A 15032-nucleotide genomic window follows, 5' to 3' on the forward strand; every position below is an offset into this window, starting at 1 on the left:
CCAATATCTTTATTTATATATGAAATATATACGATTTTCCTAAGTAGATCTTATATATCCGATATGACAATTATCAACCGATCCGGAAAAACATTGGTAAAGTCATATACATATTTATGTGTAGTATTATTTCAATAAATTTATTTCTTATTTAGTTATGTGCGTTTAAATGATTTTCGGAAGTAGATATTATATGGGACCTGTGACCAATTATGGACTGATCCGGAATAAAATTGGCATGGTGGTTTATATGTATATACTTTAAAAACATTAATGACGAATTTTTTACCTATAGCTTCATTGATGATATATGAGCGTTTATGTGGTTATCGGAAGTGGGTCTTATATGGGAGCTATGCCCAATTATGGATAAATCCGGAAAATATTTTGCAGAGTGAAATATGTATATACAAAACTTATATATGTTGAATTCCAATATCTTTATTTCTTAATTAGTTATGTGCATTTAAGTGTTTTTCGCAATTGAACCTTATATAGGACCTATACACAATTATGGACCGATACATATCTACGTTGATAATATGATTTCTGTTCATATTATATACATATCTGCAAAACTTTGTGGTGATACTGATAAAGTTATTAACGATAAATTCATTTCCGAAAATACATATGTACCTTTGTATCGGGGCTATAGGAAATGTTGGATCGATTATTTTATTTTAAACATCCCTGGGCGATAAAAATAACATGCGACAAAATTCATCGCATTATCTTTGGTAGTTACTGAGAAAACTACTCGAGAATTAGGAAAAAAAGTTAAACTTTTTCGAGGTAGTCTGAAATTTGTACTTATAACTTTTTATGTTGTGAACCGATTTTTCTGATTTTAAATACCAAACTGCTTAGGACAATAATGAATATATTCGGTGAATTTGCTTGAGTTCCTTTGCTTAGTTTTACCGTGAGCGTGTTTTAGGCAGACAGACGGATAGGCGGAATCGACTCAGAATTTCAAATGGACCCAGAATATATGTATATATACTTTGTTAGGTCTTAGATGAATAATGCTTGGTGTTACACACGGAATTACAAACTTATATATACTCTCAATCACCAATGATGCTGGTGGAGGGTATAATAATTAGTTTTAAAATATTAATCATAGGAAGGACCACTGTAGTGCCTTTTGTGCTCTACAGGGAATAATATCGCTCCCAAGATATTTGAATATAATGTCGACGAAAGCCTGGCAAGGACAAAAAAAGTGTTAAAGAGTTTCACTGACCTTTCATTTGTTTTAATAAGGAGGCTGCTCGTACTCGTACTTGGGGTTATGCCATAGGAACCTTGTGGATCTACCTACCGTTTTCTTATTCAAAGTGGCCTTTTGAGATTCTCTCGCCCCTATTTATAATTCAGCCCTCATTGCATCGAACGGCTTTACATTAGTGGGGTTAACTTCCTTGAGATTCCTTTCCTTTAAACTACGTACCTACGCTATTACGTTGCTCATTGTTCCCGAATGGCCTGGTACACATGCTCCACTGTACAATATGATCTTAGATTCCCGAATGGGCTGGGACCCATGATGCAAAGCTAACCTCTGAGAGAGTATCTCTTACAGTTCAATATGGTCTTAGACTTAACCTTCGGTATTCTAATCCTGTTTACACATTACGTTATTGCGCGAAAATGAGTAAACCGTAATAATTATTGATTGATGGTGGGTATATAAGATTCGGCATGGCCGAATATAAATCTCTTACATGATTGCAGTTGATGTTCATGTATACATATTTGCAAATAAACTATATTAAAATTCCAATAATTTTTAGGATTTCATTTAAAAATATAAATTTTTTTCTGTATTTTATGTTCATTTTTTTTGGAAAAATATGTATGAAATTTTATGTGTGGCATTTCATTAAGAGCACTAACAGCAGTTCTATTGTTATACAAATAATATTCTAATGAATTCTTTGTATTTTATATTTTTTAAATATATTGCACATTGTACATCATTGGATTACAACAATTGGAAATAAATGCATTTATAAATAAATAAAATTCAACAAAATCAAATTGCTAATAATATTTAAATAAATTTTAAGTCCTTTAGTGTAAATTAAATAAAAATTATTAACTTCATATTCTCCATACTTTATATGGTTCTGTTCATTACAAACTCTATCTGCTTACATTTAAACTGAAATTGATCAAAATTTTTAATTTATCTTATAACATAAATTGATAAAAATGTTTATAGTGGTTGTTGTTAGGTTCATGAAATACAAGTAAATATGAAAATAATTAATATATAAAAATAAATAAATTTTTAATATAATTTAAAATATTATTTAACTTGTTTTGTATTGTGGTCGAGTCATAACACGTTCGTTTATATAAATAAAATATTTATATGTATATATATATAACATATCGGAATATTGTTTTAATTTAAAAATATTTTAATTTTATAAAGTGCTTAATCAATTATTACAGATTAAAATGTTTTTAATCCATTTTCACAACATTTACATTTCATAAATGATAAAATCATAATACGAATTTGACAACCTCTCAATAGTTAGTTCATTAAGAGGTCAGCCCATTTCTACTGCTTTTAATGTTTACTTTATCACAGCTATAGTTTATAGCATGCAGGGTCAAAATATTTGAAAATTAATCGCTCACATTGTTTTGACGATTTATTGCTAATGTTTTTCATATTTTTATTTAGCTATTTTTCAAACGAATTAGCGTTATCTTATAGAAAAAAGTTCTCAACAGTGGTATTTAGGAGGCTTGGGAGTAATGATTACATTCAATTACAATTACTTGTAATGTGTACACAGACGGAGAAAAGTGGTAGAGAAGTACCGAAATTGTCGTTAGACAACGGATGTGCATTAAGTTATCATTTTGACAACCACAGTTGTAATTTTGACAACACATCGTTGTCATTGCAACGACGCATTATTGTCATTTCGATTTTGTGACATTTCGACAATGCATCGTTGTGATTTCTACAACGAATCGTTGTCATTTCGACAACGCAACGCTTTGTTTGACAACATAGCATTGGTAACACATCATTATTTTTATACCCACCATCGTAAATATATATTTATTGTGTCATTCCTTTTATAACACATCGAAATATTGGTCATAGACCTACAAAATTATATATATTCTGGGTCCTTATTATACCCACCATCAAAAAAGATGGGGGTATATTGATTTTGTCATTCCGTTTGTAACACATCGAAATATTGGTCATAGACCTATAAAGGTATATATATTCTGGGTCCTTATTAAATTCTAAGATGATTTAGCCATGTCCGTCCGTCTGTCTGTCTGTCTGTTTGTTGAAAGCACAATAGAGTCCGAATGGAATGAGCTAGAGGGTTGAAAATGTTCTCTATAGATAAGGTTTGTTTGGTATTAAAAATGGGCAATATCGGTCCACGTTTTCGGATAGCCCCATACAAGTGGACCCTCGAAAATCAACTTTAACGGGCATATCTGTTTTAAAAGTACGAGTATAGCGATGAAATTCGAATTCATGAATTCATATGATCCTAAATCTTCCTACCAAATTTTATGAGGATCGGTCCCCCTCGGAAAATCACTATAACGCTCATTACTGGCTTAAAAATAAGAATTCGACACAATTAAGTTTCATGAAAGTCAAAATCTCTCTTCCACATTTTATACGGGTCGGTCCGTAATTGACCCTGCCCCCATATAAGGCCCCCTTCAAAAACTTACTTTAACGCTCATTACTGTCTTATAAATACGAGTATAGCAATGAAATTTGACATAATTAAATCCCTGACGAGCCAAAACCTCTCTATTACATTTTATGTGGATCGGTCCATAATTGACCCTACCCCCATATAAGGTCCTGTCCAGATAAATAGTTTAACGCTCATTACTGGCTTACACGTACGAGTGTATAGATGAAATTTTTTACGAGCCAAAAGCTAAGAACCTTTTATGCGAACGTAAATCTTTCTACCGGAAAGTATCGAGAACTGATATTCGATTAAAACATGTTTTATATAAACCAAAATCGGTCTAAAAAAATTATGAAACATTTTATAAAAACGGTCAATAATTTACCCTACCCCTCATATAAGGTTCTATCAGTAAATTTGAAAAGTAATATCACCCTGATGTTTATAGAAGAGCATTCCTTTTACGGCATACGGTTTGATGGTGGGTATATTAGATTCGACATAGCCGAATATAGCACTCTTACTTGTTAAATTTTAGCTATGTCTGTCCGTCCGTCTGTCTGTTGAAAGCACGATAAGGTCCGAACGGAACGAGCTAGAGGATTGAAAATTTCTACAAATATTTTCTATAAGTAAGGTTTGTTCGGCATTAAAAATGGGCAATATTGGTGCACATTTTCGGATAGCTTCCATACAAGTGGACCTCCCAAAAACATCTTTAACGGTACTACCTGTTTTCAAAGTACGAATATAGCGATAAAATTCGACATAAATGAGTTTCATATGAACCAAAATCTCCCTACAACATTTTATGTTGATCGGTCCTACCCTCCAGAAAATGACTTTAACGATCATTACTGGCTTAAAAATACGAGTATTGTGATGAAATGCGACACACATAAGTTTCAATGAAGCCAAAATCTCTCAATCAAACTTTGTGTGGATCGGTCCATAATTAACCCTACCCCCACATAAGATCCCCTTCAAAAAATTACTTAATCGACCATTACTGGCTTAAAAATACGAGTAGTGCGATGAAATTCGACCCAAGTAAGTTCCTTGCGAACCAAAATGTCTTAACCAATTTTTAGGTGGATCGGTCCATAATTGACCTTACCTCCCATATAAGATCTCCTTCAGGTAATTAATTTAATACCCATTACTGCCTTAAAATTACGAGCATAGAGATGAAATTCGACATAAGTAAGTTTCTTACGAGCCAGAACCTGTCTACTGACTTTTATGAGAATCTGCATATGATTGACCCCCCCCATGAACTAAAATCGGTCTAAAAGAATTTATGAAAAACTGTCAATAGTTAACCCTATCTCTCATATAAGGACCTCTTCAGTTAATTTGATGAGTAATATCACCCTGATGTTTATAGGGGAGTATTCGGCCACAGCCGAATATAATACTCTCACTTGTTTTTTGTTGATTTGATAATCAATTGTTGGCTTGACAACTATTCGTACATACTTGGACAACGGATGTTATTAAAAAATTATAAACTCTTTGGTGTCAATTTGGTAACAGGCGTGTACAATTTTAAAACGTCTTTTTTCCCTCTGTGTAATTAATAGGGTGATCGAGTCGATTTTTCAACCGGTTTTTTCTGCTTTACCAGTGTCGGTTTTTTCTAAATGTTGATTTTTCGAATATCGAATAACCCGGTTTTTTCACTTTTTAAAAACCGGTTTCGAATACTTTTATTTGCTTTGTAATCAAAGATTATTTAAATGAAAGTTTGAAGTAAATAATACAGCCCGTTTAAATTTTAAAAATATTCGAGTCGAGGAACTAGAGTATATTTTTCTACAGCTCTTTTCGTTAAACTTTTTTGATTTTCCTAATTAATTAAAATTATTTGTAAATTGGATAACTGTTTGATAAAATTTAGCAATCTTAAGATTATATTCCAATTACAATAATTAATTTACGGCTGAAATTTTATGGAAGTGTTGGAATGCCTATGCAAATTTCCTAAACAGGGCTTTTAAAATAAGCTAGGATTACATGTTTAACAGAAGTGTCCCACTTTTTTCCTAATTTTTTTTATATTAAAGAAATAATGTAAATCAGACGACTAGATCTAAAGTTATAATCTTTTAAACTGTTAAAAATCATTTCGGGCCATGTTTTATTAATCAAATTTAAAATTAAACATTAAGTTTTTCAAATTAAAATATATTTTTTTAATTGTAATGAAAAACCGGTTAACCGGTTTTTTCTGAATTTGAAAAATATCAACCGGTTTTTTTTAAATGTCAACTATTCGAACTATTCGAAAACCGGTTTTTGGAAAATGTCGAATAATTGATCACCCTAGTAATTAAGCAATAGCCAATTACATTTACAATTACAATTACGAATAATTGAAATTGCTTATGGCTTAATTATAGCTAACATGTAATTGACCATGTAATGAATTACCTTATTTAATCATTACTTTACATACATACATACATACATACATACACATACATACATACATACATACATACATACATACATACATACATACATACATATACATACATACATACATACATACATACATACATACATACATACATACATACATACATTACATACATACATACATAACATACATACATACATACATACATACAATCATACATACATACATACATACATACATACCGTACCATACATACATACATACATACAACATACATACATACAACTACATACATAACATACTACATAAATAACAATACATACATATCATACTACTACATACATACATACATAAAATACATACTACATATGCATGTAATATAATTCTATTAAAATACATTACATGTATATTTTCTTTTATATTTCAGCTCTTGTTACTAATATTATTTGTGAGCACAGTTCTCGCAGATGAAAAAATTGCCAAAGTTGATGATAAGAAAGTTGACGCTAAAAAGGATGTGAAAAAATCGGTTGAGGAGACTAAAGTAAAACTGGAAAAAGAGATTCATCTGATCAAACAGGTGAGAAAGAGTTTAATGAGCTTTTTAATAAAATCACTAACCATATACATTTTAAAGCTGCCTTTGGAGTTAATCTTAATGATCAACCTTTCAAGCCTATGCTTAATAGTCCAGCACCATTTGAAGCTGCAGCTTCGGCAACACAACAGGTATGAAGAATTTGTTTTAAAGCTTTTTATAAGTTCTAAATCTATAAGTAAGAAGAAAATTTATTAAAACCCAAATATAGCGGGTCGAATAGCGGACAAGATTTACATAATTATGAATAGGATCTTGGCTTCTTTAGTCCATTTAATTTTATCATAAGTTTCTGGATGAGATATAAATATCGATTCTATTAAGATCCGCTGAGTAGTAATCTTTCAAAATTATCTTTAAAAGTTCCTTGGGAAACTGCTTTACTATTTAAGTGAATGAGTTAAATCCATATACATACATAATTTCGTTTTCATCCGGATTTAACGATTACATCCAATAGATCCAATTAAATTATGTGCATTATAACTTTCGTATAGTGTAATTTATTTTAATGTTTTCACTCGTTCATCCGGATTTGTAGTGTATTATATATATTTGTGGGGGAGAACAATTTGTATTAATTTTAAATGATGCAACTAATAAATAAATCAATGAATGATATGAAATTGATTATATGAAATTGATAATGTTTTACTTTCCTATTAACCGACTCATTATTTTTCATCATTACATTACCAACATTATCATTATGATTATTATAAATATTTTTTTTTTTTTTGATTTTTTATGAACACAATTCAGCCATAAATTGAATTAAATTTCAGTTGCAATTACTTTTTGCAGAAATAAAATTATTGTATGAAATGAAAGTATTTTGCTTACATACATACATATGTATGTATGTACATAATATGTTTGTGTGTTTTATGTATTTACTAGCATACCCTGGGTGCTTCGCTACCCTAACCAAAATTAAATACATACAAAATTTTGTTTACTTTTATAGAAAATTATAATTGATTGAAATTTTTTTTTAATGTTTCAGTTTTTTACGTTCAATATCACGTGAATAAATTCGCATTCAAGAAGGAGTTTGTATTTTTAGTTTCATTCGTTTAGCTTCCACATTATAGAAAATTTCGAAAGTACTATTTGGTAAAGAGTACTATAAAATACCTCTTATAGATTCTCATTTAATAAAAAATTTTAACCATTATACAGAATTTAAAAGGTACCATTTGAAGAATGGAAAAGTACCAAAGATTACCCACTTACAGAATATTCTTCAGTCAAGACCATGTATGTTAAAATTTATGTTCCTAGGTTGAATATTTTAGAAAATTCAAAAAGTACCATTTATGATATAAAAAGTACTAAAAAGTTCTCTCTTAAAGAATCTTATTCAATGATGACCGTGTATGTTTAATAATCGTGTGTTTTGAATTCATATTATAAAACATACAAAGAAAATGTACCAAAAGTGTAATAAATTCTACCTTAGTGGAAAGTACTAATAAATATAGTAAAATTTTTCCCCTTTTCGCTTAGAAATATACTTCTTCGAGAATTAAGTTTACAAAATGTTCTGTATTTAAATCTATATATCACAGATAAAACTCAAACGATGTAAATCTGCATTAATTTGTTCCAGAAAAATTTTGCTTTTAAAAAGTACCAAACAATTTACTCGAATTTGGTCTTCTATAGGCCTTAGTACTCGAATTCCAAAATAATATACCAATAGCTTATTTTGTGTGAGTAAATAAACTACTTTTTCAAATTTTGTAAAAATTGGCTCAATGAGTTTGAAAAAAATTAAATTTCCCGTTTTCCCCTCTTTGGCACTTTTTTGAAATAGCAAAAATTTTGTTTCAATAAATATTACAGAGTTAGTCCGTAATTTAATAGGAATACTTTAATAAATCGAAAAAGTTTTCTTAATGTGCTAAAAATGTACCAAAAATGCAGTTTTCTCCCTTTTGCACCCAAAAAGGACTGAATTTTAAAAAAGTACGAAACAGGTGTCACAGGTAATTTTGGGAGATATATTCAAAATATTTACAAAAATGTTATTTTCTTTATTAGTTAAATAGTTATAAAGGGCCAAAAAAGGTACCAAAATCACTTTTGTTACACATTTTCACCCATTAAAAGTACGAATTTTAAAAAAGTACCACACACCCATCTGCTTATTTTAAGAGTAGATACAGGTTCATTTAAAAATTTTCTTGTATCACTAATATTAGGTAAGATAATTAAGAAAACCTATTTTACCGGTTTTTTCCCTTTTTTTTACCCCTAAATGTACAAATTTCCAAAAATCTCTCCTTAGTGGATCTACATAACTAAAAACACATCTATTGTCAAAATTTCTTGATTCTAGGTTCAGCCCATTCGGCTGTCAGTCAGTAACGCTACTCTTTTATATACATATATATAGATAGTGGATAAACTGTTAAATTACATTTCATATGAAGGAGTTTAAAAATATTAAAAAAATGTACTTGAAATTTGGTGTTATGGGTTTAAAAGATCTTATATCCATTATCTATGCCGAATAGATCCGACTAAATTCAATGGTCGATGTCATATTGACTCTGAGAACATAAAATGATTGCTGATTACAAAAAAAAAAAAAACAATTACTTGTAATTGTAATTGAAGTAATTTAGGTATCACAAATTACAAATTTCATGTAATTATAAGGATCAAAATTCACAATTACAAATAATTGTAGTTGGAAATTCTTCAATTACATTTACAAGTAATTGTAATTGGCAAAACTTCAATTACAATTACAAGTAATTGTAATTTGCTAACATTCAATTACAAATAATTGTAATTGGTGAAGTTTCAATTACAATTACATACATCAAATGTAATTGTAATTGAAAATGTAATCATTACCCCCCATGCCTGCTTACTAGTTCCTTGCTAAAATTATGGGAGTACAAGATCCGCAACCATGTTGTTATAAAAAAAACATGATCCATGCCTGGATAACATAAACGGACCATCTACTCCAATAATGCTTACATAAGAGTTGTTTGGGATTTTACCCAAATGGATCATGTGTTCCAATATTATGTCCCGATACTTGTTGTACCCTACACCACTATAGTGGGAAGGGTATTATGCGTTTGTGGTGATGTTTGTAACGCATTAAAATATTAGCACTACACCCACCTTAAAGTATACCGATCGACTCAGAATCACTCTGAGTCGATTTAAATGAAATGGTCGAAATCGGTCCATTATTTCACATAGCTGAACCCCCGAAAAGGGGTTTTGAGCTCATAATTATGTATAATATAAATGTATATCGTTGAAAGTTCGCACAACTAAGTTTGAGGACCTTGCCGAATTTCAAAATGATCGGACTTCATTTGACCCTAGCCCCAATACAAAGCCCCTTCAGAAAGTGACTTGAATATCCGTAATTTATTTATTAAAACTGTTATTGCAACGAAATTTAGCAAACACAAATATTATACAAATACAAATCTATCCAGCCCATTTTATCGGGATCAGTCCACATTTGCTCATATATACAACCTCCTTTAGAAAATTAGTTTTTCGTCAATAAATTGCTTAAATAAATCCGAATCAAGGTAATATTCAAGATAAATGCTTTATTATGAAAAATAAATCACAATTAAAATTATAAATTATCATATGGTCGGCCATGCCCGACTATACTTTCTTACTTGTTTATACTTTGTTTTACGGTGTTTTCCACTAATTTTCATATACATACATTGATGTCAAAGTTTTCCCATGTTAAATTTGGGGAACCAATTGCCATTGCCTGTTAGGTGAATATCCCTAAAAATTGTTTTATTATCAAAAAACATACAATTACTGTATGTTTTTTAGCTTCTATTTTATTATTCATAAAGGTCAATTCATATGTAAATTAAGAGAAAAAAGAATTTATATACATACATACATCCATACATAGATATGTATGTATGTATATAAAAATCATATATAATATTTTATAAATCAATACAAATATAAAAATATTCAATGTCAATGAAAATTTGTCAATGTGTTTTTAATCTGTGTGTTTGTGTGTATACAGAAAGATTATCTAAAAAAAAAAAAATATTGTTTGACATTCATAAAGGATCTATAAATTGCAAATGCACAATTTCTGATTAAAATGGATTTTGAAAAATTCAAATAAATTCGATTCAGCGATTATTGATGAATTGACTGGTTGGCTGTGAGTTTTCATAACATTTGAGTGCTCTTTTATTGAAATTCATTAGCTAATGCAATGTAATACCAATTAGGGTGATTTTTATTTTAATAAACTCTTGAGGGATTTTGCAATGCAAATTGACTTTAATTTTTTATTCTTTAAGAGGAATTAAATGTAATTGAGTTAGAAAAAAAAACAATGCAACTGAAATGCAAATTCAATTGAAATAAATTTTTGATTGATTTGAGTGATAGGTTCTTGCAGGTTTTTGTAACGCACACATAAATACGTATACCTCAAAGTATACCAATCGGTTTACAATAATACAGGCCGAAAAATCATTTTCTTAGTCGACTTATCTATGTCCGACCGTCCGTCCATTCGTATGTCCATCCGTCCATCCGTCTGTCCGTCCGTCCGTCTGTCCGTCCATGTAAACTTTGTAATCAAATTACAGGATGCAATTTTAAAGATAATTCAATCGGTTCAATCGTGGTGTAGGGTATAATATGGTCGGCCTCGCCAGGCTACAATTTCTTACTTGTTGTAATTTATAGTTATATTTCTATTGGTTTAGAACAAGAGTACAAACTTATACCCTCACTCCACTATTATGATAGAGTAGGATATAAAAAAGCATTTAAAGCATTAAATTTACTCAAAATTATAGAATTAAATGTATAAAAAAACTTTCATACTTTAAATAAAAATACCACATTTATTTAGACTAAACCACAGTTTTTAAATTATTATTGACCCATATAAAATGTAGATAAATAAATTCAAATTTGTTTAAGAATTTTCCCAAAGATTTCCCAGTACCAACGACTGATTCTTCACAAAAAAAAGGGTTTAAGTGTTAAAACTGTGTAATTTATTTCCTGTCCTGCCATCCTTTTTAATTTTTTTTTCACTTTTAGTGCTAGCAACATGCCATTTATGACTCTATCAAAAGATGGCATTTAAAAGTTACAAGTTGGTTTCATTTCTTTGGGGGTTTTTATGCGTAGATTTGTGATTTTTATCTTATTAGCGGTTGGCAAAAAAGAACCAAAAAACTGGGGAATAAAAGCGAAAAAAAGGAAGAGAAAAAGATTTATAAAACTGTTTAAAAGTTTGTTGAAAATGTTCATAGCTATTTATGGCTATTTTTTGTTTTTTAACTGAAGAACTTGTTTTTTTGTTCGAAGCTAAAAAAACCTTAAAGTGGTAACAATATTTTTGTAATAAAGATGAAATGAAAAGGATACTAAACAAACAAGTCCTTCCTTTATGCTTTTGCGGCCAGCCAAACCAAAAAAAAGTGTAAATTTTTTTCACTCCTTCTGCTATTTCTAACTTGCTTGATTGTTACAGTAATAAATTACAGCAATTCATTCATTCAGTCAAACTTTTTTTTCTTTCGCATACATATTCCTTTAGGTTACTGGAGATGGAAAACTTTTGAATTTTTTTTCAGGTTTAGTTTTTTAGTTGTTGTTATTGCTGATTGTTGGCAACAACGAGCAACAAATTTTATAAAGAAAAGGGGGTGAAAAAAAGAACAAAACTTGTTTGAATTGTATGAATCAGAGAAGAATTGAAACAATAAGTACAAGAACAACAGATTGCTATGAAATTTTATAATTGATTAGAAAACTGAACCCAAAACCCATAAAATCAAAAGAAACTGTAACAATAAGAGAACAATAAAATATTTACATTTGATTATGACAAAGTACAAATAAATATACACTAACTTGGTAGATCTTACAGACATTTAAACATATTTTTTCAATACGCTACACTATAGTGGGAAGGGTGTTATCTCTAGTCTAGTCTATAGTCTAGTCTATAGTCTAGTCTATAGTCTAGTCTATAGTCTAGTCTATAGTCTAGTCTATAGTCTAGTCTATAGTCTAGTCTATAGTCTAGTCTATAGTCTAGTCTATAGTCTAGTCTATAGTCTAGTCTATAGTAGTCTAGTCTATAGTCTAGTCTATAGTCTAGTCTAGTCTAGTCTTAGTCTAGTCTAGTCTAGTCTATAGTCTAGTCTATAGTCTAGTCTATAGTCTAGTCCTATAGTCTAGTCTATAGTCTAGTCTATAGTCTAGTCTATAGTCTAGTCTATAGTCTAGTCTATAGTCTAGTCTATAGTCTAGTCTATAGTCTAGTCTATAGTCTAGTCTATAGTCTAGTCTATAGTCTAGTCTATAGTCTAGTCTATAGTCTAGTCTATAGTCTAGTCTATAGTCTAGTCTATAGTCTAGTCTATAGTCTAGTCTATAGTCTAGTCTATAGTCTAGTCTATAGTCTAGTCTATAGTCTAGTCTATAGTCTAGTCTATAGTCTAGTCTATAGTCTAGTCTATAGTCTAGTCTAGTCTAGTCTATAGTCTAGTCTATAGTCTAGTCTATAGTCTAGTCTATAGTCTAGTAGTCTAGTCTATAGTCTAGTCTATAGTCTAGTCTATAGTCTAGTCTATAGTCTAATCTATAGTCTAGTCTATAGTCTAGTCTATAGTCTAGTCTATAGTCTAGTCTATAGTCTAGTCTATAGTCTAGTCTATAGTCTAGTCTATAGTCTAGTCTATAGTCTAGTCTATAGTCTAGTCTATAGTCTAGTCTATAGTCTAGTCTATAGTCTAGTCTATAGTCTAGTCTATAGTCTAGTCTATAGTCTAGTCTATAGTCTAGTCTAGTCTAGTCTATAGTCTAGTCTATAGTCTAGTCTATAGTCTAGTCTATAGTCTAGTCTATAGTCTAGTCTATAGTCTAGTCTATAGTCTAGTCTATTGCATTGTATGTATTATAGTCTAGTTTAGTCTAGTGTAGTTTATAGTATAGTCTATGGTCTATAGTCTAGTCTATAGTCTAGTCTATAGTTTAGTATATAGTCTAAATGATTGTCTATAATTCAAATTTATGGAAGTATTCTGTAGTTATATATAATCGGATATGCCCACTATACTTTCTGGTTTATAATTTTATGTTGCTCTATTGTTTTTGCTGTTATAGTTGAATAAAACAACAGGCAGACTGGCAGGATGTCCGAAAGGAATAAATGAATGTGGGTGAATAGGTTGTAATTGTATATATATGTATATAGAAGAGTTTATTTGTCAGGTTTTATGTTATAGAACAGAAATTTTGTATTAAAGTAATTATACATGTACTACATGCATATTGATTTGAGAACCTAAAACACTTTAATGACAAGCACTTAATAACAAATACGGATATGTGGACACTCACACACACACAATCACCACCTACTTATTTGCTCATTGCAACATACATCCATCTTGACAATACTGTTTTACGAACATGTAGATCCCCTGATGATTCGAGTCATGAATTCATATAAATAGAAAACAGACAAATAAACTTAATTCATGTCAACTAAATAAGACTTAAAGTATAGTGACTATTTACCATCATCATCGTCATACACAATGACTCCCCTTGCCACTCTAAGGAAAATTCTACTTTACAATTGTATTTTCGCACAGTGCACAGTGGTATAGGAAAAAAAAAAGAGGGAAATAATTCGGTAACTTCTAAACGGTTAATCCGATTTTAATGAAATTTGGTGTGCACAAAGAGGAGGTGTTGTCGAGTTTAGGTTTTGAATTTGGACCTTATAGGCCAACCAGGGGCCCGGCGGGGGGTCATCAAATTAGGACACCTCGGCTATGTTAAATTTTTAAAACGATCCTATTTCTTCATTTGAGTTCCGATTTAAAAAAAATTTCGTATATAGAATCTCCTCATCGAGCACTATAAAAAATGTTGTCATAGCAGTAAATTATCTCTTATAGTTTAGGAGATATTCGCATTTGAAAATTAAAATTTTAAAATTTTTACCGTCCTTACTTTAGTTTTTTTTGATAATAGCAGGTCCAAATATTCCCGATTTTCGCCATTTTGTTTTATTCGCTTAACAACAAGTTTATATATCAAGCAGTGAAAGAATTATGTAAAAATCATGACTGAGTCCAAAGTTATAAGCATTTTAATTTAAAAAATTAAAAAAAGGCGATTTTTTGTCATTTTTTTGGGAAAAAAGTATCTTTTTCTTTTTAAGTTATCTAAAAAGTTTCTAAGAAGATGTATATAGAATTTATACTTTTTGGAAAGCTGACTTTACATAAAGTACGAT

The 15032-nt window shown here is 30.0% G+C and overlaps 1 protein-coding gene across 1 annotated transcript in view; it reads left to right on the forward strand.

Moving 5' to 3' along the window:
* Positions 1 to 15032, forward strand: part of LOC119616037 (putative uncharacterized protein DDB_G0271606) — a 76807-nt gene that overhangs the window by 25644 nt on the left and 36131 nt on the right. Inside the window, exons 2-3 of the mRNA XM_037972181.1 lie at positions 6554 to 6706; positions 6802 to 6855. Coding sequence (XP_037828109.1) covers positions 6554 to 6706; positions 6802 to 6855 — 207 coding nt within the window. The remainder of the gene's footprint in view (positions 1 to 6553; positions 6707 to 6801; positions 6856 to 15032) is intronic.

The sequence above is a fragment of the Lucilia sericata genome, unplaced genomic scaffold (genome assembly GCF_015586225.1).
Source record: "Lucilia sericata isolate MDLA Ls3-8-SP2 unplaced genomic scaffold, ASM1558622v1 Contig000053F_arrow, whole genome shotgun sequence".
Taxonomy (NCBI): domain Eukaryota; kingdom Metazoa; phylum Arthropoda; class Insecta; order Diptera; family Calliphoridae; genus Lucilia; species Lucilia sericata.